The 21,627-nt window shown below is 45.7% G+C and overlaps 2 protein-coding genes across 6 annotated transcripts; one reads left to right on the forward strand and one right to left on the reverse strand.

The window, feature by feature from the left end:
- The first annotated feature begins 15 nt into the window (after nucleotides 1–15).
- LOC144107513 (uncharacterized) lies at nucleotides 16–8,105 on the forward strand. Of its 3 annotated transcripts, none has more exons than XM_077640545.1 (4): nucleotides 16–174; nucleotides 1,276–1,393; nucleotides 2,068–2,274; nucleotides 3,427–8,105. In XM_077640545.1, exons 2-4 carry the CDS (start codon nucleotides 1,311–1,313, stop codon nucleotides 3,578–3,580), a joined length of 444 nt encoding a protein of 147 aa, XP_077496671.1. In that variant the 5' UTR covers nucleotides 16–174; nucleotides 1,276–1,310; the 3' UTR covers nucleotides 3,581–8,105. The 3 variants fall into 3 exon arrangements, with proteins under 3 accessions (XP_077496671.1, XP_077496672.1, XP_077496670.1); XM_077640546.1 differs by having other exon boundaries at nucleotides 40–191; nucleotides 3,427–4,422; XM_077640544.1 differs by lacking the exon at nucleotides 16–174 and adding an exon at nucleotides 277–382 and having other exon boundaries at nucleotides 3,427–4,422.
- On the reverse strand, nucleotides 7,393–20,866 carry LOC144107512 (syntenin-1-like). 3 transcript variants are annotated; one of them, XM_077640543.1, is made up of 8 exons: nucleotides 20,764–20,866; nucleotides 20,083–20,141; nucleotides 18,127–18,333; nucleotides 14,000–14,176; nucleotides 12,331–12,506; nucleotides 11,750–11,891; nucleotides 10,883–11,004; nucleotides 7,393–8,744 (listed from the first exon to the last, which is right to left on the reverse strand). In XM_077640543.1, the coding sequence occupies exons 2-8, from the start codon at nucleotides 20,134–20,136 to the stop codon at nucleotides 8,690–8,692; spliced, it is 933 nt and encodes a 310-aa protein (XP_077496669.1). In that variant the 5' UTR covers nucleotides 20,137–20,141; nucleotides 20,764–20,866; the 3' UTR covers nucleotides 7,393–8,689. The 3 variants fall into 3 exon arrangements, with proteins under 3 accessions (XP_077496669.1, XP_077496668.1, XP_077496667.1); XM_077640542.1 differs by having other exon boundaries at nucleotides 20,693–20,848; XM_077640541.1 differs by lacking the exon at nucleotides 20,764–20,866 and adding an exon at nucleotides 20,582–20,630.
- Between the last annotated feature and the right edge of the window lie 761 nt (nucleotides 20,867–21,627).

Consider the following 21,627-nt stretch of genomic DNA (forward strand, 5'->3'; position numbering starts at 1 on the left):
TCAACAACGCGCGTTGCATCATGGGATAGAAATGGCCATATGCTTGTCCTGCGACGAAGTGGTGCGTTGTGGTTGTAGGTAGCCTTACGTCAAAAATTCTGCGCTAATTCGACATTATGTAGCCGGTCTCCGGCTGTCACGCGAAAGAGCAGGCCCAAAGGACTGTCCATAACGGTGAGCGTTTCATTTTGGTGAGTTCTTCAGAGTTAGGAGAAGAAAAAGTGAAAGAGCAGTGCGCTCCCTGCGCGCGTAACTTGGCTCGCGCAATCCCAGTAGTGATGACTGGCGGATTGTAGCTCGGAGCCACGGGTGGGATCTTTTTTTTTTTTTTTTCTGACGCCTTAGCCAAGGGCATGAATGCAGTCGCTAAAGCGACGTCTCGGTGAGTGACGGGCCGCAGTTCAAAATGCAACCTACTGATGCGCTCCATTTCGACTTCTCAGGAAGTGACCTAGTTCTTTGTCGTCCGCAGTCGCGCTGCTGGACAGCGATTTCTTCGTTTCTTTCAATGCGAGACTTGGTTTTAGGCTGACGCGACTCTTTCACGCCTTTCCACAGCCCAGCAGGAGACAGGAACGTGCTGGCTTCGTCGAATTTGGGCATCGTTCCCGAAGTGTGAACTGTGTTCCTGTCACAGAAAGGTCGTTCTTAGCAGAACGCACCCAGTCTTAGCCCAATTCGTTACAAAAATGGAAGCGACATATTAACGAGGCAGCATTCGAGTCATGCCCAAAACGCAGAATTTATCCCGTGTGCTTTTAAAATGATCGAGATTCAGGCGCGGGAAAAAGCGCGCGCACGAGGTTGTCATTTCCAGCAGGTGGGTTGTTGTGCATGCGTCCGTCCGTGCCGCGCATGCTTCGCGAGAGGAAGTGTTTGCGTCAATCAGCGCTTGCTACGTGTTATGTCAGCGGTTTGCGCAGTGCAGATATGTATGTGGGCGATGTAGCCTGTTATCACGTTTGGTACATTCCTTTTGTTTCGGATTACTTATTCAGCCTTGACCGGGTTACATAACGGTATTCTACCACTTGTTATCAGCGCAAATCGCACGGGACCACTTGTTCCGACTTGGCTGTGCGTCTGTGCATATTCTTGCCCCGCTTTGTAAATCTCTGCTTGCATACCTTTGTTATGTGTTGGATATGCTTATGCTGTTGCTGTCAGCTAAAAAAATGAAAATGGACAAAAGATAAGGGAAGACAATCGCAGAAACTAGAGCGGAAAGCAAGCAACACTCATTTGTCCCCCCCCTCTGCATTCTGTGGCCTGCAGTGATTGGCACTGAACAAGCGAGGCATGTTGACAAGATGGACAAGAAGCAGCTGCAGCACCCACCAGCTGTCGACGACCTGCAGACAGCATTCAAAAAGTTGAAGGTCAATCTCACCAGGTAGAAACTGCTTTGCCCATAGCTGCTTCTGCTGCCTTCATTAGATCTGTCGCCCAGGCATGTGTGAAAGGCCCACTGGGCTGTTATTAGCATCTGTAAAATGTCAAAAAAATAGCATAATTGTCTATTCGCACCTCTGTGCACCAGTTTTGTACCATACGCTGACATGTTATTACAGGTATAAGATATATCTGCGAACTGATATGGTATGTGGGGTATAATGTTTCAGTGCAACACACGGGCAATGGATGTTGTAGTGGAGAGCTCCGGATAAATCTCGACCACCTGAGATTCTTTAATGTGCCCTTACATAGCACAGTATATGGGCACCTTGCATTTCGTCTCCATTGAGACATCGCTGTTGTGACCGGGGTTGGACCTGCATTCTTGGGCTTGGCAGTCTAGCACCCTAACTACTGAGCCACTGCAGTGGAAATGTCTGTAAACTGGTGCCCTAAAAAGTTGACATGCTGTAGTAGTGCTTGGAATTTTGTCTGGTTTACTTTTAACCTTTCACAAAAACAAGGCCTCGCTGCAAATGGCGTACTTTAGCGGAAGAATGCTTTTGTTCCAGTACAATGTTTGAGTGGAAATTCTACCCAGTCTTGAGTCTCTTTCTGTCTCGGCAAATATTTTCCTGTCAAACTTTTTTTTTTTTTTCTGCCTCCCTCCAGTGAAAGCCGTCGTCCATTGGCAGGACTTCAAAAGCACCATCACCACCATCACCACAACCACCTTTCGGGTCCGCTTCGCAAGTTCCGGTCACGGTCCGCGTCGACAAGCACCACGGAGAGCGGCGCGGAGCAAAAGCTGGCCGCTGTCTCTGAACAGCTGCAGCACGCCAGTCTGGAACCCTCGGCGTCAAGCTGTCTTACTGTCAGGTAGTGTGTACTTACCACCTCCTACTTTGCACGCAGCATTAAAGAGACAGCTTTAAGGCTCCTGTTCAGTGGAAAAGGCGGTGTCTGCATTCTGTTGAGAAACCCACGTCATGCGTGGATTTCTGGAACCATTTCATATCCTCTTTGCTTGACGTAGCATTGTGGCGCCAGCATGTGGCGGCCACCGGAAAACCTTAGCGATCTGATGTGCACTGCTGCTCCAACAGATGGCGTGCGAGCAGTCTATAGTTTTCTCTGTGCAGAGCCTGTGTTCAGGTAGAATGCTCCTTTCTGGTCATGTGATTGCATGTGTAGTGCAATGAGTACTAAGCAGTGTGCATGTGTGTATATAGAAGCAACATTATGTGCTTAAACTGTAGGAAGAGTAAAGACAAGAATGTGCATACTGTGCTGTGATAAATGTGCAATGTGATAAAAGTGCAATGACTTGTACTTCTGACGTTCAACAGTAATTCTCTTCAGTATGGTTGCTGGAAAGCTCAGGTGCCTTTACTACTCTTTTTTGAGGCATTAATAGTGCAGCTACAAAGGGTTGCTGCTTTCATTGTGTGGTTGCATGTGTATGAAATGCAGCAACCATTGCATTGCAAGAGGGACTACATTTTGTCATTTTCTAGCAAAACTTGACGAGTTCTGCAGAGTATGAACTCACTGTCAGTTTTTCTTTTTAACCTTTACATGCAGCGAATGGCATGCGTTTCAGTGTAGCTTTTGGTGTTTCCAACTGAAAGCTCAACGTCACCTACAACCAAAATCGTTGCCCATGAACGATAAAGTTTGGCATGTATTATTGCACACAAGTATCCGTGCTTTTTTCACCGTTTCCTTGCATCTTCCTTCTCTGCTCTCTTACACGCAGTGTCTTTGTCATTCATGTGAAGCGCACACCAACATCCGCAGTTTTTGCATTTTCTTCTCCTGTATGTGAAGCGCCCGCCAACAGCTGTGTCAGTGCTTTTCGTGTAGCATGCCTTTTCACTCTCCTTACCAGGGCAGTAGTCATGGCAGCGTTGCATGTGGTGGGTACGATGTGGCTTAAGTTGGACATCTGCTATGAGTCGCTTGGGACAAAAGGGGCCACACGCTCCAAATGTCTAAAAATTCTGCATTTGGGATGATGTCTCCGTGCAGTTCTACCACCAAGGTGCAGACTACACCAGACCGGACGTGCTCGCAACAGGCGAGGATGGACGACACCACTGTCGACGAGCTCGCGAGTTATTTGGAGAACCTCGTCTACATCCCGCGGAAGATGTCTGTCATGGCTGAGATGATGTACACGTAGCAGTGCGGCGGCGCGATGACGCGCTGCCTGAGGAAAAGGTGGAGTTGATCTCCATTGAGTCTATGCGTCAGGGGAAGGTTACGCCAGGGCAATAAAACCGTAGGCGCGGTAACGGTGGCTGCAAATGTGGCAGTCCTGGTTTGTTTTGTATGATTGCTAATGTCAATCATTGTGCAGGTTTTGTCTTCGCTTTTACTGGCCTAGAGCAAAAAAAAAACCTCCTTTTGTTGTGATAACTGGACTCTGGCTCTCTCGTGCGCAGCTAGCCAGTAACACAAGGTGGCGTTTGCATAGTTGTAGCTTTTGGTCTGTGTGAAGACCACTCTTGTACCAAGCTCATCTTTCTCATTCTCCCCAGCTGAAATTCGCGTAGACAAACTGGTTTAGGCGCCGGCTGTTACAATCTGCCGCAATAATAGAATGGCTGCCAGAGTGAGGGGGTTACCAAGAATGTATGAGCTTTCATAGGCGCCTCCTTCTGGAACTTGGAGAGCAGCTCATGTCTTTTCGCCACTTTGCGCACGACAGTAGTCCAGAGTCTGGCAGCGGAAACGCAAAGTTTGGAGAGTGTTGCATCGTTTTTTTTTTCCTGCGTAGCCCAGAGTGTGTCTGCAGCTGTGTGACGTGTCTGTGTGAGAAGTGTAGTAGTGCTGCGACCTTGAGTAAGTAAAAAAAAAGGGTGGGGGTGCTGCAGGGTGGGGCAAATCCCATGCGCCAAAGAAGCAATCCCCACCCCTCAAGCAAGCTTTCCTCTTTTTTTTTTTTTAATGGCACCTGTGTGTATGGCTCTCTCATGAGAACCATGTGCAAGTTGTCCAAAAATAAAATGTTTACAGATTTTATTTTTCTCTGTTTGGTCACTGCTTTCAGTCGCATGGCTGAGCATGGCAGGGCTTGTTCACTGCAAAATTGGAGGCAGCTGGAGACTAAAAACAAGAAAACTAACAAAATAGCACACAGTAGGTGCTTTTGATGTTTTGGCCCTCCCTGACAAACTTTATTTTCTTCAAGTGACTGGACCGGATTACCTGTTCGCCAGATGGGGCAACTCTGCAGCCAGCTTCGTGTTTCAAGCAGGTACTGACTGTCTTGCTGATCACAGGTCTTGGGGTTTGGAAGAGCAATGTCTGCCCTAATGAATGTACCCAAAGCTTGTAAAAACTGTTTAGAGGTCAAAGGTGAATTGTTTAGCTTTTGCACTTCTCCGAACTTGAATTGGCTCCCTTGTTTTTTTTTGGCCTGCATATGCAGGAGCTACGTTTCGACTACCAAGGCAGTAGCCAGTCATCGGCCACTGATCTTTCATCACAGTCTTGTTGGAAAACCCACTGTAAGAAACGACGGATACCTTACTTCGCTCCACATTTGTGAGTGCTCTGCACATATGGGAGCATGTTTCATGTCTGAGCCCAGGAGTGTGGATGTTTGGCTAATGGGTGTTGGCAAGATAAAGCCCCTGGTGGTTTGGGGTCCAAGTGATGCGAGCTATGACATGTGTCGGAGGTTTAGGTGCAACGCTACAGCCGACTGACGCTGGGTGCTTGCTTGACGCTTCTCATGGCCATTGGCAGCGCAGCTCTCTGCTCTTGCCAGTGCAAAACTTCCGATAACCACCTTTGGTCGATGTTCCTTTTCTTTTAAACGTGTTCCCAAGGGACTAGTGTATATAGTTTAAAAAAAAGGGGACATCTGAGTGGACCAAATTTTGTGGGTTTACAGACCGTCCCAATGCCCATGGTCAACAACGTAAACTGTCCCAAGTTTACTGATAAACGCACAACTGCCTGCCAACAAAATCGTTAAACTAGGCCTGGTAACGAAAACTCTAGACAGTCTGTGAGCTAAATCAAGAGGTAAAGCAAGCAAAAAAAAGTGATGGCAGTGGTAAATGGCAATGGCTTTCATTCGCCGCTTTCAGATGGCACCTCTATTCATAAGCACCTGTAAAAACCCCTGCAACTAGTTTTATTTTTAGGCAGTTTCACAACTGGTATGATCCAAGAGCTTCGACTGATAGAGTACTTAATACTGGACCCTTGGCCAGATGTTGGAACGACTTCCAGGCTGACCAGCTTTTGTGCACTGTGTCAAGTCTGTTGGCAATTGTGCCCGGGCTACACTTCTCTGTCTGCATTGTGAGTAGTCGAGGCCTTCTCCCACGTTCCTCACTGAAGGGGCACCTTTCCCTCCTTCATCCCGTTCCTCATGGCGTCATTCAGGTGTCCGCCGAGAGCGAGAGTTGCTGCACCCTTCTTACCTGATAACCTCCTCCACCTCTCTGCAAATAGGCTCATTGCTGAGGCCAACCTCCGCCTTTCTTTGTGAATTAAAGTTCATTTTTTACATGCAGTTGATGATTCGAGACAGGAATAGCATAGGTGAATGACATAGGTAGGTTTTGGGCTCCTTCCTGCAGCAACTCAAGTCGAATAGTCATGTTCTTGTCACAACAAGATTGTAATGCCACAAGTTGATGCTTCATAATTTTCCAATAGATCTGCAACCCTACTCACTCAAATGTTCGGCTATTGTACCGTAACAAAACTACAATAACTTAATTTTACATCTAAGTGTGCTGCTGCTAATATCTGCTGAAACCGGAGTTGGTCAAATGTGGGCTTTTAATCTTCAGGCTTTCAGTGTTGTGGAATCTTCACCCTAAAAATGCACATTACAGCGTTATATTCAAATTTCCATGCTTTTCTTTTCAAACACATTAAACCCTCGACATATCGGACAAGTTGAAAGTTTCCTTCAAGTCTCATGAAAAACTACCAACAGGCACCACTGTTAATCACTGCTTATCGCGGAAGGTTTTCGTGGCAGCATTCGCATACCCTAAAATCTTGCCTGTAATAACTTTCTTAATTTTAAAAACCTTAATAACTGTCGGCTACAGCTGTGTAACCCAAGATGCAGTTGAATGCACTGTGCTATCGAAAGGCACCCTGTATGCACACAGGTTCGAATGGTGCATGCACCAGGTCATGCCACTGTGCATAGACTATGGCACAAGTTTGTCATGGGTGCCCCAATGAGCCCATGGCCCCCATCGTGCACATCAAGGCACCCTTGTGTTGTGGCAAGCAGTGCTACTCCCCTTTGCGCCTCGTTTCTCTTTCGAGTTATGCCTGTGCCGACGCAGAACCGGGAAAAGAGCCGTTAACAGCTGTCGCTGTAGGACCACTGGACGGCGTTTTGCATGCCCCACAGGTCAGGCCGCTAACCAATGAGCTAGTAAGTGCGTATGCGAACCCCCCACCACTGCCTTCATGCTTCGCAAGACGAGTTATTTTCCAGTGATGGCCAGCAGAACGAGGTCGAGGACCTGCAGGAAGAAGCAGGAGCAGCTGCCACATGGGACTCGCTATTATCGCTATCTATTTAAGCGCTTGGTTTACGCTGCGAAATCTTGAAAATTTTCGCCGTTATTACTTCAGAGTAGATGAGTGTTGACTACTTTTGAGAAGCCTCATGCATGGTATCCTGGCTTTATGAAACCTCCACCTATCTAGCTGTTGTTCATGCACATTTCAGTACCTTCAGTAGCACCTGTGTGCTCACCGACTTCTGTAGCTTTAAGAAAGAACTGGATCCTTATGCAGTGCACCTGAATAGAACTATATTAAAAAGGAGTGCTGGCCAGGTACTGGGGCTAGCTGACTAGTGGGTGCGTGTGCGTGCGCATGTGCACCTGTGTAGAAGTAAAGAGTTAAGTACACATATGCGGCGAGCTCTTTCTTCCATCCTATGTTTCTGCGACACTTTTAAAAGCACGAAAAGTGCTAACAAAGAAACGAAGCCAAACGCCATTTTCTGTCATAAGTATCTTTAGTTAAAAACCGTACATCGCACAGTGCATTCTACTCTAATGCAATGCGCAGGAACAACATGCAAAGCACAGCTTTCACAGCCACCCAGAGGCAGGTCCATCACAAACTTTACTGACTTTGTGGTGCCCCGTAACCACGAAAAAGAGTTAGGGGTCTGAATATGTAATGATACACTATCGAAAATAAAATGTCACACACAGATGGGATACATCAGGTCGGCGGCAAAAGCAACGGTAGAAGAAATGTGTAATGCCAGCAGTGTTAAGCAGAAAGTGTGGCACGGCGCGGCTCCTGTTGAGCCATAATAGCAATAAGGGCGGAACACGCATGTTCACAACTTGCGCATGCAAGTAGTTTTATACAAAACACTTTGTGCAATTAAAAGGAGGCACAAAAAAACAGTGATGTGTAGGGGGCAATAAATATCACACATCATTTGTCCTCTTGCACATGGGTAGACAAAAATAAAATTGCACTGAAATGTACAATAGCAAGTATATATTTCACACACAATGGTACTGTTTCATAAAAAAAAAAATGAAAATAGCACAACTACAACTTTTGCAAGTTGGCAGGCAGAAAAAGGGGCTTTACGCCTAAGCATCACACCGTAATCCACCACAGTGATAATCGTACATGAAACAAATTCCCTCTTTCGCACGCTAAGCAGTTGTGGGTATATTCGGGTGCCAGAGGAGCACTGCTTGCCACCAGAGGGCAGTTATCGGGCACACTCATCTTGCAAGCTGCAATCAACAGCACCTGAAAGGGTGTCACTGCCATCTCTAAGTACTATATATAAAAATCCAACTTATGGTCGTTGCAGACACAATGCTGCTAATAAACAATGAAATGGCAGCACTTTCACAAGACAGCACTTACACAAGACAGGCGACTGCTCAATGTTAACATATCAGATAAGGTGCTCTCTGGAGAGAAATTGCTAATAAGAAAAGACAGGTGTGATGTGAGCGATTCTTTCCTTCAGCAGCTATTTGGAAAGCAGAGGAGACAGCCATCAAGCCTCTGCCGTGCCAGTTTACTGCATTAAAAGTAACAAATGCACAGCAATAAAATGTTTGCAAAGCACAGCACAAGAAACAGCACTTAATACTAGACATCAGCCATTAAAAAGAAAATGGCGAGGATATGGCCCATCAAAACACTTCCAGCATGGCGGCTTAACTGTGCACGGCCAGATGGGGCTTGTTACTTCGCTCGACGGAACTCGATGCAAGGTGGATTTCTTGGGCACGCCCTCCAACAAGCGTCGTGCTTAGATGTCGGGGATTGAGTGGTCCATCAGTTTCTTAAGCATGCCCCCGGACGTGCTGGAATTGTAGAGAGCAGCAGCATAAGAATTCAGCAGCGCTGAACATTGAGCAAACTGGCTATGGAACTTTAAAAGTGCTTTGAGTCAAGTGCGGAGAGTTCATACATTCAGTAGGGAGGGTACAGTAGAACGCCATTTTTCTTTTTTTCTCCCCTTTCGAGTAAGGGCAGCATGCTTCTCTCGAGTATTATGCGAAGCATATTAACGTAGGTTTCGGGCCTTCGCGCGACGCCCGGCGGTGGCCACCATTGACCCTGAAGTGGGGTCACGTGATGACGTCACACCGGCTGCAGATGGGGCCTCATATCGCGCCGTCGGACGTCGCCCGGCGGAGGCCTCCACGCTTCGGTTCGCGCCGTCGCGCGCGACGCGGCGGCGGCGCCACCATCGCTGCATCACGTGGTATGTGACGTCACGCCAGGGATGAAGCGGCGCGCGCCCGCCGTCGCGTCAGTCTGTGCCCGCAACCGCGCCAGCGTCTTTGCGCCGGGCGTGTATGCGGTCAAGATGCCTCCAAACACTAAGGACGTTAATAATAGGAATGCAAAACGAAGGCTGCAGCGTGCTACGGAAACCGATGAAGAACGTGAAGAACGCCTAGCCATGCTTCGCATCCACTGGGCTTAACATTGATAAGCCTCCAATTTTATAGCGTATTTACACAATTTTAAGTCGACCTATTTTTTTTTTTATTTGAAAATCCGAAGTGGGGGGGTCGACTTACAATTGAAACGAAAACATCACACTATAAGTAAAGGCGAGACAAACGAGATATCAGGCATGCTACAGCGTGGTTGCATTTTTGCTGCATGGCTCCGTCGCATCGCTCTTGGTGCTGGCCTTGAGCAGCTGCTACGCCAACAGGCAGAACTGGCATACCCTCCCTGTGCGCGCGGGCGAGCGGCGGCCGATGGCGGCTATCGATAAGCAGCAAACTGGCACTCCACACGTGGCTACTGACTGCAGTTGCTGATAAACGGCGGCCCGATAACGCAATTGCGTTCTACAGGAAGCTCAAGCGTCCAACAAGTTTTCTTTTTTACTTTCAAATGCGCGCTCGGCGCTCAAGGGAGCGTTGATAGTTGATGGAAGGGCCGTTGTTTCAATCGAGGTGGCACCCCCACTTGGAACGGCAGCTGACAGAAGAGCCGACGCCATCCACGCGTAGTTTCTCTTTGGCTCTGACGCGTTTGGCTACTGCCGGCCGCATTTAACAAGTTTTTAATACAGTGCTTCGTCAGTCATCATTCGTGCTCCAGCTGCGGCAAGCGACCGGCGCTCGTTCACGACTACACTGAAGATGGCTGCCATTTTTTCGCCAAATAAACAAACAGTTGCACGCCGGGCCGCAAGTTCGACGTTCGCAATGGGTCATACAGGTGTGGCAGCTGCAGTCAGGAAAATTTTCAGCGGTTCCATGCGATGTCGTGATGTGGCCGTTTGCGAAGTGCGGGATTTTGCTGGATAACAACGTTAGAACGACGTGCTGTGGGACCGCAGCAGCGATCACGACGGCAGCGCTAGTGAGGACGATGGCGCAAGGGTGAACGAGTAGTCCAGTGACTAATACATTTTCAGTTTGGAATGTGCCCACGGGCACGCCCGCGCGCGGCAGCCAATAGCATCTGGCGATAAACGGCGGCCGCTGGATAATGCTATCGCGTTCAACTATTCAAGGCCAAGCTTAAACAACCTCGGAATTTTTTTTAATTATTTTTCGGAAATGTGATTTGGGGGGGTTGTCTTACATTCGAGTCGACTTACGGTATATGACTGAGTTTATGCTTTATGGGGGTTTAACGTCCCAAAGTGAAGCTTGGTAAGCTCTTAATTTTCGTGTTCTTAAACTTGCTTTCATTATTCACATTTGATTGCATCTTCATTTCTCTGACGATGGTGGCCCAGGCACGAGTGCTAGTTTCTCTCACTTCCCCTAAAGGCATTATTAAATGTGCCTCTTCCTGTCACTCATCTGCTATGCCCTCAAAACCTTCTGGTTACAATACACAACATAATTTCAGGAAACGAGGCTCACACTGCTAAAGCATTTGAAAAAAAACAACAACTTAAATGCAAGTGTTTTGAGCCTGAGCCACAGGTTGCTTGTTCAGTCGAGAAGCACAAAAAGCCGCTTACTGCTTGATCATGTGGTCATAGACGAATGACGGCATCACTGTCACTGTGATGACATTCCCTGCACCATCAATGATCTTGGTTATGTCGGGATCCTTGACTCCCACCACGTTCTGGCCGTTCACCTGCAAGTAGCCCAAAAACAAATAGCAGTGCAGCATTAATTTTATGTCGTTCATTCATTCATTCACCTGAAGAAGTTTGTACAGGCTGTTTGGGGGAAGTACATACATTGGTTAAAGAAATACAGACAAAAAAGGGCACAAATAAAAAAGAGAGGAAACAGTACACAGCCCTACAGATGGCTTGGATTTAACAAAATGTAATATCTGCTTCTACTGCAGAGCAAACAATGGTGAACGAATTTCCTCATATGGAACAACACCCAGCAGAGTAACCGAAAAGTTGCAATTATAAACTAGGCTACCCCAAGTTCATTCTTACGTAGATTCTCCAAGCTTGGTCCTGTGCATGGGAAATAGAGTCAATCCAACAGGTGCGGCAGATAAGCTACGTATTGTCCAACAGTTTATTTTAGTTGGTGGCCTGCGACACTATTAGAGTTGCGTGTAAATTTTTCTCTGGATTTTCTAAGCACACTTTACAACTTCTGGTTGTCACAGATTAGCAAATGCTCTGTTAGCGAAAACTATAATGTTTAGCTTCAAGGATCTTGCTAAAAAAAACATGCCACTTGTCAGTTCGGTCACTTTACAACATGAAAAAAAAGAAAATGTGATGAGACACCTTTCTGCCAATGTGGCCTCGACAACTTCTGTCACTCAAAGCATGCCCCCAACACAGTATGCTCTTTAAGCAGAAATGCATAGGACACACGAGCTCAATGCTGTCATGTTAAGGTGTGCTCACCTCAAGAAGCTGGTGGTCAACCAGGAGGCCGTTGCGCGTTGCCGACGAGTCCTTGACCAGGGAGATGATGCGGCCGTCACGGAATGCGAACCCGACGTGGCCCGTGCTTGACTTGTGCATCGTCACGGTGCGTTCAAACGGCCTGCAGAAATGAGAAACAGAGACGGAGGGTGTGCTTGAAGGCCATTCTTGCACAGTCATCGAAACTGAGCTATAAGAACAGGCCTGCCCCATTCAGAGCACTTGGAGGGGAAAATAAAGATCACTGGAAAGCACGAATGTTTAAGAAAAATCATGCAACATAAAGCACAAATCTACGTGGAATGGAACAATGTAAATTTGAGTGAAACATTCATTGGAGTGCAAAACTGGGCGAAAAAAAAAAATTCTTGCAGCAAAATAAGAAATAAAGGCATCATATTGGTGTGTACTGGTTACATACACCAAGACAAGCAATTCTTTCCATAGGAAACGATGCGGGCAATACGCATAAGCTCACAGTAAGGCAAGGCATTCTACAGAACCCTACCGAGCATAGCGGAGCTCAAATGGAAGAGAACGAAACTGCTTGTGAGGCTCACCTGTCCCTGACAGCGATGACAATGCGCTCTGGGTTGGCCTTGGCAATGAGCGTGTGCACTTTGTCGACCGAGTAACCGGCGAGCACTTCCTCGTTGATGGTCAGCAGCTGGTCCCCAAAGCGCAGGCCAGCCAGGGCAGCAGGACTGTTGGCTTGCACCAGCACCACAAAGATGCCCTGCATAGGAGATAGAGAGATGGTTGAGCTATATTAAATAAACATTTATTTATTCATCTGGGATACCTACAGCAACAGAAAGGAACAAAAACTATATAAACAAAACCAGCAGCACAGGGAAAAAATATGCATAACAGCAACACTGAACACACAAGATGAGCAGTACACTTCAATAAGAGGAACCTTGTACAGAGCTCTGAAAATCGGGAGCAGTGACAATCTTGTTAGGCAGCATACTCTCGTTGTGTCTGGGAGAAATCAATAATTAAATGCATTAGTGGAACACTGAAAGCTCCCATTTTTTTTTAGCATGTTTTCTATTGGACACATGATGATGCTCTGTCTGGTCAATTCTGATGGATTTTTATGGTGCAAGGGCATTTGTGGCAAAACAGCGCCATGGCACAAGGTATTTTCTTCTACTCAAGGTGGGGTCAAAGACCCGTTTCCCAAGCATTTCACCCTAAAGAAGCAGAGCACCAGGCAGGGGAAAGCTTATGCCCATTTTATCACCTGTGGGTACCCAGCAGCACTGGGGATCGAACCCCGCACCTCCCGCATGTGAGGCGGATGCTCAGGCCACTAAGCCACCGCTGCAGTGCCTGTCTGGTCAATTCTGGTGTTATCATTGTCCATGTCACAAAACTATTTCTTCCTTCAGACTCTTCTCTACATAACCTTGGAGAACTGAACTCGAGGTATCATTCCTAGTACTTCGGCGTTGATGGCATGCAGATGCCGTCCCTACAAGATCACGTGGGTTGTATTAACTCTCAATGGATTCCTGAACACCTGAGGCCGGCTGAGAACAGGAAAAAAAAGAAACCTTAACGGAAAGCATGGCGCTAAGCTCTTCCTGCAAGACAGCTTTGCCCTATTTCAGGTTGCGGTAGTGATCCAGTCGCTGTAGAAAGACTGACTGAATTTCTAATACACCTCTGTATTACAGAATAAGCTGTATGTATCGCATAGCACAAAGAGCTGTTGCCCTTGTTGCCAAGATTTCTTTCATTTAAAGGCAGAAGCAGCATGCAGAGGTACTAGTGTAAATTACTGGAGTGAGGTAACAGTGCCTCGCACGGTATTTTGATCATGCTTGGCTGAATGTGCCGTCTGTCAAGTCAGAGAAATGGTTTCTATCGTAATGAATATAGTTTGAAGCCATCCACCAGGGCTTGTACACCACCTCAAAGAACTGCCTTAAAGCAAGGAAAACACAAACAGCTGCACTGAAGACTGTTTACTTGCGGAGAAAATGCACCTAAATGAGCAAAAAAATTTTTTTTTGTATCTAACAGGAACTTGATTTACAGCACATACCTGGCATGTTTTTCTGGCTATTACAAATTTAAATCAATTAGAAGTTGTTCATAAAAATGAAGTTTGCACAAATGTTTGCTTTTGCACGGTTCAACAAAACACAACGGACAGAATGTGGAAATACCAGACACGCTGATCTCGTAAATCTGTTGAGGAAAGGCCATTGGGCTAACCTTGTTGATTGCCTGGACACGAAGTCCCACTTTGCCCTTCTGGTCCTTGCACAGAGTGACCTCACGAATCCCGTGGCTGACGTGCGCCCTCTTCAGGCCCAGGGAAGAGCCCGAGATGGGTGCAACCATGTTCGAGAGGCTGCCAGTTCCCATATACTGCGGCACAGCCACCTGGTTCTGCGGAAAACAGGAAGCAAGAAGACGGGTTTGGAACCAATAGACCGCATAAATGATGTAGAAGTGAATCAAGCTGAGCAAGAGTGGCCTTACACAAATGAAAATTGTAAATTGTGGCGTTTAATGCCCCCAACCGACACACAGGCTTGAGGGACACCATAGTGGGGGGGGTTCCAGATTGATATAGACCATCTGGGGTTCTTTAAAGTGCACTGACATCGCAAAGCAAACTGGCGTTTTTGCATTTTGCCTCCATCGAAATGTGGCTACCATGGCCAGGATTCGATCCCATGACCTTGGAATCAGTAGCTGAATATCAAAGTCAGAGCCACCGCGGCCAGTACACACGCAAATGGGATCTGAAATGACCCCAGAAGCTGGCCCGTACAAGGCTGGTGCAATGTGTTTGCAACCTTTGAGGTTTACAGTGGCACCCTCTAGACTATGGCCAAACCATACCCAACTATTCTGGACAAAAGCATTTTTGAATTGAAAAGAGTTTAAGCGCACAATTTTTTTCATATATTGTAAGATTTCACTATAACAATCAATCAACAATCAATCGCAGATCTCTCCTCGGCACGCTAGAATATTTTTGCTATAGTCAAAAGAGTTCTCCATTGGTTTTCTATGGCAGTCTTACCTGCTCGATGCGAGCGATGGAAACACTATAAAAGAAGAATTTTGCTACATACCGGAAGACCACTACCTTCAATATTTCTATACCAGTATCTTACAGTTTTCCAATATTGAAAATTTTTATCCAAGAATGTTGGACATGACTAAGCTGTATTACTACCTGCATCCAAATATAAGGCAGCCTTCATTACAGTGAACTGAAATAAATCGATGACAGTGAAACAGCACAAAAATTCAAACATTTTTGTTGCTCCTGATAATACGAGAGTTCAGATCCATAATATGAAACTACTACTGCTTTGCACACCTCTTTGCGAAAAAGAAAAGATGCGTATCACGCATGAACAAAAGCAGGGCAAAGCTGTAAATCCAATGGTCCTCAACACACTGGTATCTGTCATCACCTTTATCATGCTGATAACAACAATTGAGTCGATAACCTTTCACATCTGGAGCACCACTGTGTGATAACCATAACAGTCACGAGCTGGAGTGTTGTTACAAATGTCGGCGAAATCGTCATATAGATGCCAAACACATTCCTCAACCATTTGTGAACTCATGGAAACCAGTGGAAGTAAGATGAACAACAAATACTTTGGCATATTGCAGAAATTTATTGCACATGGTTGAGTGCAGGTAGGTGTTGGACTCCTCAGTTTAAACAAAAAAAAAAAGAAAAGTAAGATTAAAGTATGCCAAATCAAATATTCAAAATCCGGTTTTAACGAGGGGTGTGCGAATATGAAGAAAAAGTGCCTTCGAATATCAGTCCAGTATAAAAAAAAAGATCGCCATTATTTTTTTCTTTCAACATCGTTCATGGTCATGAAGCCGGAATAAACAAGACTAGACTGATTCAGCACACTACAAAGACATCCACAAAAATGTATACTGCCTGATTAGACAGCATAACAGTGTGCAACCTGCAATGTGGTCATGCAAAATTAGTAAGCAAATGAAATTTTTGAATTGACACAATACTGGCCCATAAAAATAACATGCTGCGTAGTAAAACCTCTCTAATATGAACTTCGAGGCACAGGAAGAATTCCCAAATTATCCTAAGGTTAAATTACACCAACAAGCCTATGACAAGCACACAGTTTCGGCATGCTTGAGGAACAACACGGACATAAACAAGGGGAACACACACTAGCATCAGAATAGGGAGACTGCTTTTAAAAAGAAAATTACCACTAACGTGCAGCTGGGTTCGGCCGACTGGAAAATCCATGGCTGACAGCCGCCATAATCGCGGGCTGGTGGCGGAGTTGAGAAACCGAACACGTGGCCAACTTCATTTTTTTTTGCCTAGTGATCCGAGGCCCCTCGTATAGTCATCACAGCTTCAATTATGCGCACATTGGAGGTTCACAAGCTACACTGCACTATGCAAGAGGCAATATTTTTACACAGTCGCTTGACCTAGCTGACGGTGACATGTCGGATTGGACCCCCTTTGAGAGTTCCATGCGAAATTGATTCTGCCAGTGGGCTCTCCCACATCACAGTTGATAAAAATGACGCTAGAAGAGTTGTGAAGGCAACAGGACAAGTGCCACGGGTGTGGGAGTTAAGTATGAAGCACATTACTGAAGCATAAAAAAAAATGCATGCTTTCGCATTGTGATTGTTCAAGATGGCTGGCCATCTTACATTCGTCACTGTAGTATGTGGGCAATGAAAAAATGAAAACTGGTTTTTGAGGAAAGGATATGGCGCAGTAACTGCTTCAGATATCTTGGTGACCGCCAGCCCTAAGGGAAGGGATATAAAGGAGGGAGTGAAAGAAGAAAGAGGTGCTGTAGTGGAGGTCTCTGGAATAATTTCGACCACCTCCGAATATTTAACCTGCACTGACATCGCACAGCATATGGGGGCACCTTTGCATTTCGCCTCCATCGAAACGGCCACCGGGGTCGGGTTCGAACCCAGGTTCTCCGGCTCAGTAGACGAGCGCCTTAACCACTGAGCCACCGTGGCGGGTATGTGGGAAAGGCCATTTGTGGAATTTCGCATCGTGTCTAAACCTAGCAGCATTCAAATGACTAACAGAGCGTTGAAGATAGCTTTGTTCCCATTGACAATTTAAACTCGACCTTTGAACAGCCTGCCCATATATTATGGCTTTGCCACAACCAGTTTCAAAAAAGTAGGCACCGCATTCGATCACTGCCAAGCAGTACGAAATTCTCGAATATCAATTCCTCGAGTCAAATAGGAGCCGATAAGCAAACACGTTCAATTCTTGTTCAAAATTCCGAATATTCGCACATTCCTAGTTTTAACCAAAAAGGTCAGTATTCTTGACTGAAGTATGGAAGCCAGGGCTGCGGTGAGATGAAAGTGCTATTGAATTAACGCAGTTGTGAGTTTCGAAGCATTGCTCAGCTACCTTAAATGCCTCTGCAGTACAGAAGACAGCACCAATACAAATGCAACCTCCTACCGAAGCTCTGTTTGGTCACTCTGCCTCTTCAAGCAGTTACTTGGTTAATCAGTTTCTCCGCTGAACATATGTACACTGATGCAAAACCATGCATAACCAGCACAAGAAAAGTGTCTGGCTACCACAATTTAAATGGTTCAGCGGCAGCTCCATCACTGCCGTCAACATTTAGAACCACATGGTGTCCTACCCTTTTGCGCGCAGCAGCTAAAGAATAGCTTGTCAGCCCGGTTTCTGGATGTAAACTTTTACCCGCACTTTTGTCTGAGAGATCTGTCATGTAACTTCTGTTAATTTTTTTTTTGTAATGGTGACAGCAATTCCATCTACAAGTACAACCATTTGTGGGTTAATTACAGGTGACTTGATTGTGCGTGCTGACAAAAGGGCCAAGGTAAACAAACTACTTTTAACCACACATGAATGACAGCAAAAAAATAAAAAGAAAAACTAATCAATTCATAGACAATAATATTTACAGCAATAAAGTCAAAAATTTGTTCTTAAATAAACACCAATAAAGCGCGACGAATTTTTCAAAAATAAAAACCCAAAACTCCCCAACTTAACATAACTTATGCACAGATACCTAGGACAAGACAGACCCTTTCCATGCATCTCAGTGACCGATTTTTACGTACCTCAACTGAGCAAACAACGATGAGCAATGGGCAGCAGTTGATTGCTCTAACAATTTTGGCCACCGGGGCTACTTTAGCATGCACAAAACCTCAGCACATAAGCATTTTCGCTATAGCCTTCATTAAAATGTGGCCACCACAACTGTGCTCAAACTTGCATTTAGTAGCACAACACCACAGACACTGAGCCACCATGGCAGGCCATTTTAAGCACATACCTGTGAGACCGTTGCCATAGCAGTCACCTCAGGTGGAATGTCCCTTGACAAGGACAGGCCCATGTAGTCATCGAGGACGGGATAGAGGGCCCCAAACTTGTCAGAGGCAGCCGGAGCCGACGGGTACAGTCCATACGGAACAGGAGCGGGCGCTGATGGACCAATGGCAGCTGTTGGAACAGATGATTCCAGGGGCTTTGTCTGCGCCTACGCGTAAACGACAGAGAATAAACACTCGATCGCGTTTTAAAGGTTCAAACTACGACAACAAATGAATTCAAACATTGTGCTTAGCTCACTGCAGGTGACATGTTAGCTTGTGAGCTCAGGCATTACTGTGCTGATTCAGCAGTGCTTTTTGCCTTAAAGGTATTGATAAAAAAAAAAAAGGCTGTACCAGTATACAGCTTGAAGAAAATAAAAGATCACGCAAAAGGAAGGGCATCAAACACCTATGCTACCACCAACCACAATGAAAAACCAGAGTTTCAACGGATTACAGACACACAACTTTTGGGTGCATGCTTTCTTATTTGTAATGATGCGTAAGGCATTATTTTAGATGGATTACCAAGTGGTATTCTCCTATGACCGCTTAATAATGTATAACCGAATTTCTTTCTCTTGCAGTTTCGGTTTCAACAGCGAACTGATGCCTGTGACGTAAAACCAAGCTTATGCATCACGTGAGAAAAAAACTGCAATATAATCGCTGTTTCGTCGTTTTTAACTCACTACAATGCTAAAGATAGCCTGCCTCAACAGCCGGAATGACAACGAATGTAGAAACAGCAATTATATGCCAGTTTTTTCATGCCTCACGTGACCTATTGGCACATATTGATGTCAGTCATCATTCTGCTGCTGAAGCCAAAACAGCACGACAGAAAAATTCAATTATAAATTATTTAGCAGCTGTAGGAAATACCGTGTGATGATTCATGAATAGTAGTGTCTTCTGCATCACTGTAGAGCAGCAAACATGCCACCAAAATTAGAAGTCTTCCTTTAAGAAGAGGCAATCCTCGCAAGTCTCAAAAAGCCACCACCTGTACAGCCAAATGAGTAGGAGCGATTTACGACGTGGTACGCTGGAACAGTAGGCTGTACAGAGATAGAATTAATTACAGAATGACATTTTAAGCAATACCCTTTTGAGAAGCTGCATGTGCATTTGTACACACAGCCTAAAGGATATGAAATCCTTGTGAGCCGCAATGTTCACAAATATGGACAGTAAGAAATTGTCTGCAGTGCCATTTCAAGCAAACGATACCAGATGAAAGCAAACAAATGTTTTCAAGTTGGACGTTTTTGTGTTTTATGGTAGCTCTGGTATATGGTACCAGTGAGCACGCGATTTCTTTTGTATATGTTGCTAGCATAAGTGCTTTAGAATGGTTTGCATAGTAGGTTCTTATGACAAGAATGAGTCCAGAGAAACTGACGCCTTTTTCAAAACCAGTGTTGAGTTGCTATGTGGAGATAAGAAATCTCTACAGAAACATGCATCAATCATACGCATCAGGGAGAATAGAAACTTAGTGTGCAATCTTGACCCACTGGTTGAAAAAAAAAATTGAAACTTTCAACATGTTGCTTCCTTTAGAGAATAATTAGTGCCTGAATGGGATATTAAGCAAGAGTCCTCAGTGGGTAATCAAACCAGGCGAACTGCAACTGGAAGCGAACATAGCAGCGTACAAAAAAAAAAAAAACATGCTGAAACGGGTTTTTTGAAAACAACTGCCTTTCAGCAACTTCCTTTCTGGACCTAATTAACTTTATTCCTGTCTAGGACTAGCAACCGAGCTCCGTGCGGTGAGCAGCACAGCTCCAGCCGGGCTGTGACTACTCAAAGTGCTAGCGTCCAAAACAACCTGCGAACCACGGCATACGTCGCTTGCATAACAGCAGCGAACTAAAAATTAAAATAAAAAAAAAGCAACAGCTCACCTGGATCATGTGGTCCACTTTCATATCCTCTAGTGTGGGGTACAGGCTCGACATCTTGACTGTAGCAGAGAAAAACCAGTAATGGTCAGGTGAGATCAGCAGCAAGCTAGGCCAACTCGAGTTGCACGGAAATGCTCTTATCGACACCCTTCAGATCGGCTCGACTCCGGAGCCGCTATTGTTCGATAACGCGGCCCGGGTTTTTGCAGGAGCTTACGTCATGTGCGAAAGCGAAGATGTGTGATCAGTATGCTAAAAATGAAACTAAGAAAGCACTACGCGACGACCTAACAATAGCATATCATAGTCCGTTCCCTGAATTAACAGCAGATTCAAAGCCAAAAGCCTCGAGTTTCGTTACGCTTCTGAAAAAAGGAATAAAGAGCTAGCTGATCAGCAGTACTCGAGTACAGATTCAACAGAAAAAACACCGTGCATTCAAGGAGGTAACATAGGCCATTCAAACATGAAATATAAAAAAGGGGGAGGATCGCCTTACGACGACGTCTGTAAACAAGTGTAACGCAATACATTGCAGAAGACAGCTGCAATCACGAACTTCTCCAAATTACAATTACGACGGTTTAGACATAACAGAAATGCAGTATACCTCTTGTCAACCCAGCAAAATTTTGACGGCCTGATCAGCTGGTCTGGTAACGCAGACGCGAGAGCACTAACCGCCTCCTTGTTTCGCGCTGCATACAAGCTCGCGAAGGCCTTCGTCAACGGCAAGCGGAACCGTCCTTCGTCACCGGATCCGAACCAACGCCAAACGCGAAATGCACACCTACCTCAATGTTATGTACTGACGATTCCCGGTGCAAGAACGATGCCTGTTTTCTTTTCCCGATACTCGGTGACTCACCAATGGGCAGAGTATGCTTATCGCGCACAGCGCTACGTCTTTTGTCACGTGGTCGACGGCGCAGGGGCGCAGCCGTCACAGGGATGACGTCAGGTTGTCAACACCGGCAGTAAGGTTTGATAACATCAGTGGTAATACCGGGGAACCTAATCGAAATATCGTGTAACGCTTCAAAGAGAACAGCATTAAATCAGCCCATATGCCTGCCTGACCCAAATCATCGATGATCTGAAAACAAACCTTTTTGGCGCGCATTTTGAACGAGTCTTCCCCTGAAAAAATTCAATTTTTAGGGGAAGACTGAACCTAATCAAAGAGTATCAATTTTTGAAGACCACACATACCTCCATTGCATTTTTAAATGTACAACTGTGGTTCAGAGTGCCCTAGTTTGGATAGTGTAAACTCTTGTTTTGTGGTCGGTAAAGTAATTTGACAAACAGCTCAAACATTTTGGACAGTTGACCTATTCTGAAATACTGGATGTATGCATGTTTTTCGCCGTAACCACGTTTGGCGGGGTTGTTGAACTAGGAGAAGTCACACTCGTTTTCCAACCGTTCTTTTCAGTGTTCTCTCCTGACAATATCGCAGTCACCCCTGAAACTCCCGACCACGTGGCCACTGCTCCTGTCTCCGCTGCTGCCGCTTCGTCGCGCGCTCTCCAACGAGCGACC

The sequence above is a fragment of the Amblyomma americanum genome, chromosome 10 (genome assembly GCF_052857255.1).
Source record: "Amblyomma americanum isolate KBUSLIRL-KWMA chromosome 10, ASM5285725v1, whole genome shotgun sequence".
Lineage (NCBI taxonomy): Eukaryota > Metazoa > Arthropoda > Arachnida > Ixodida > Ixodidae > Amblyomma > Amblyomma americanum.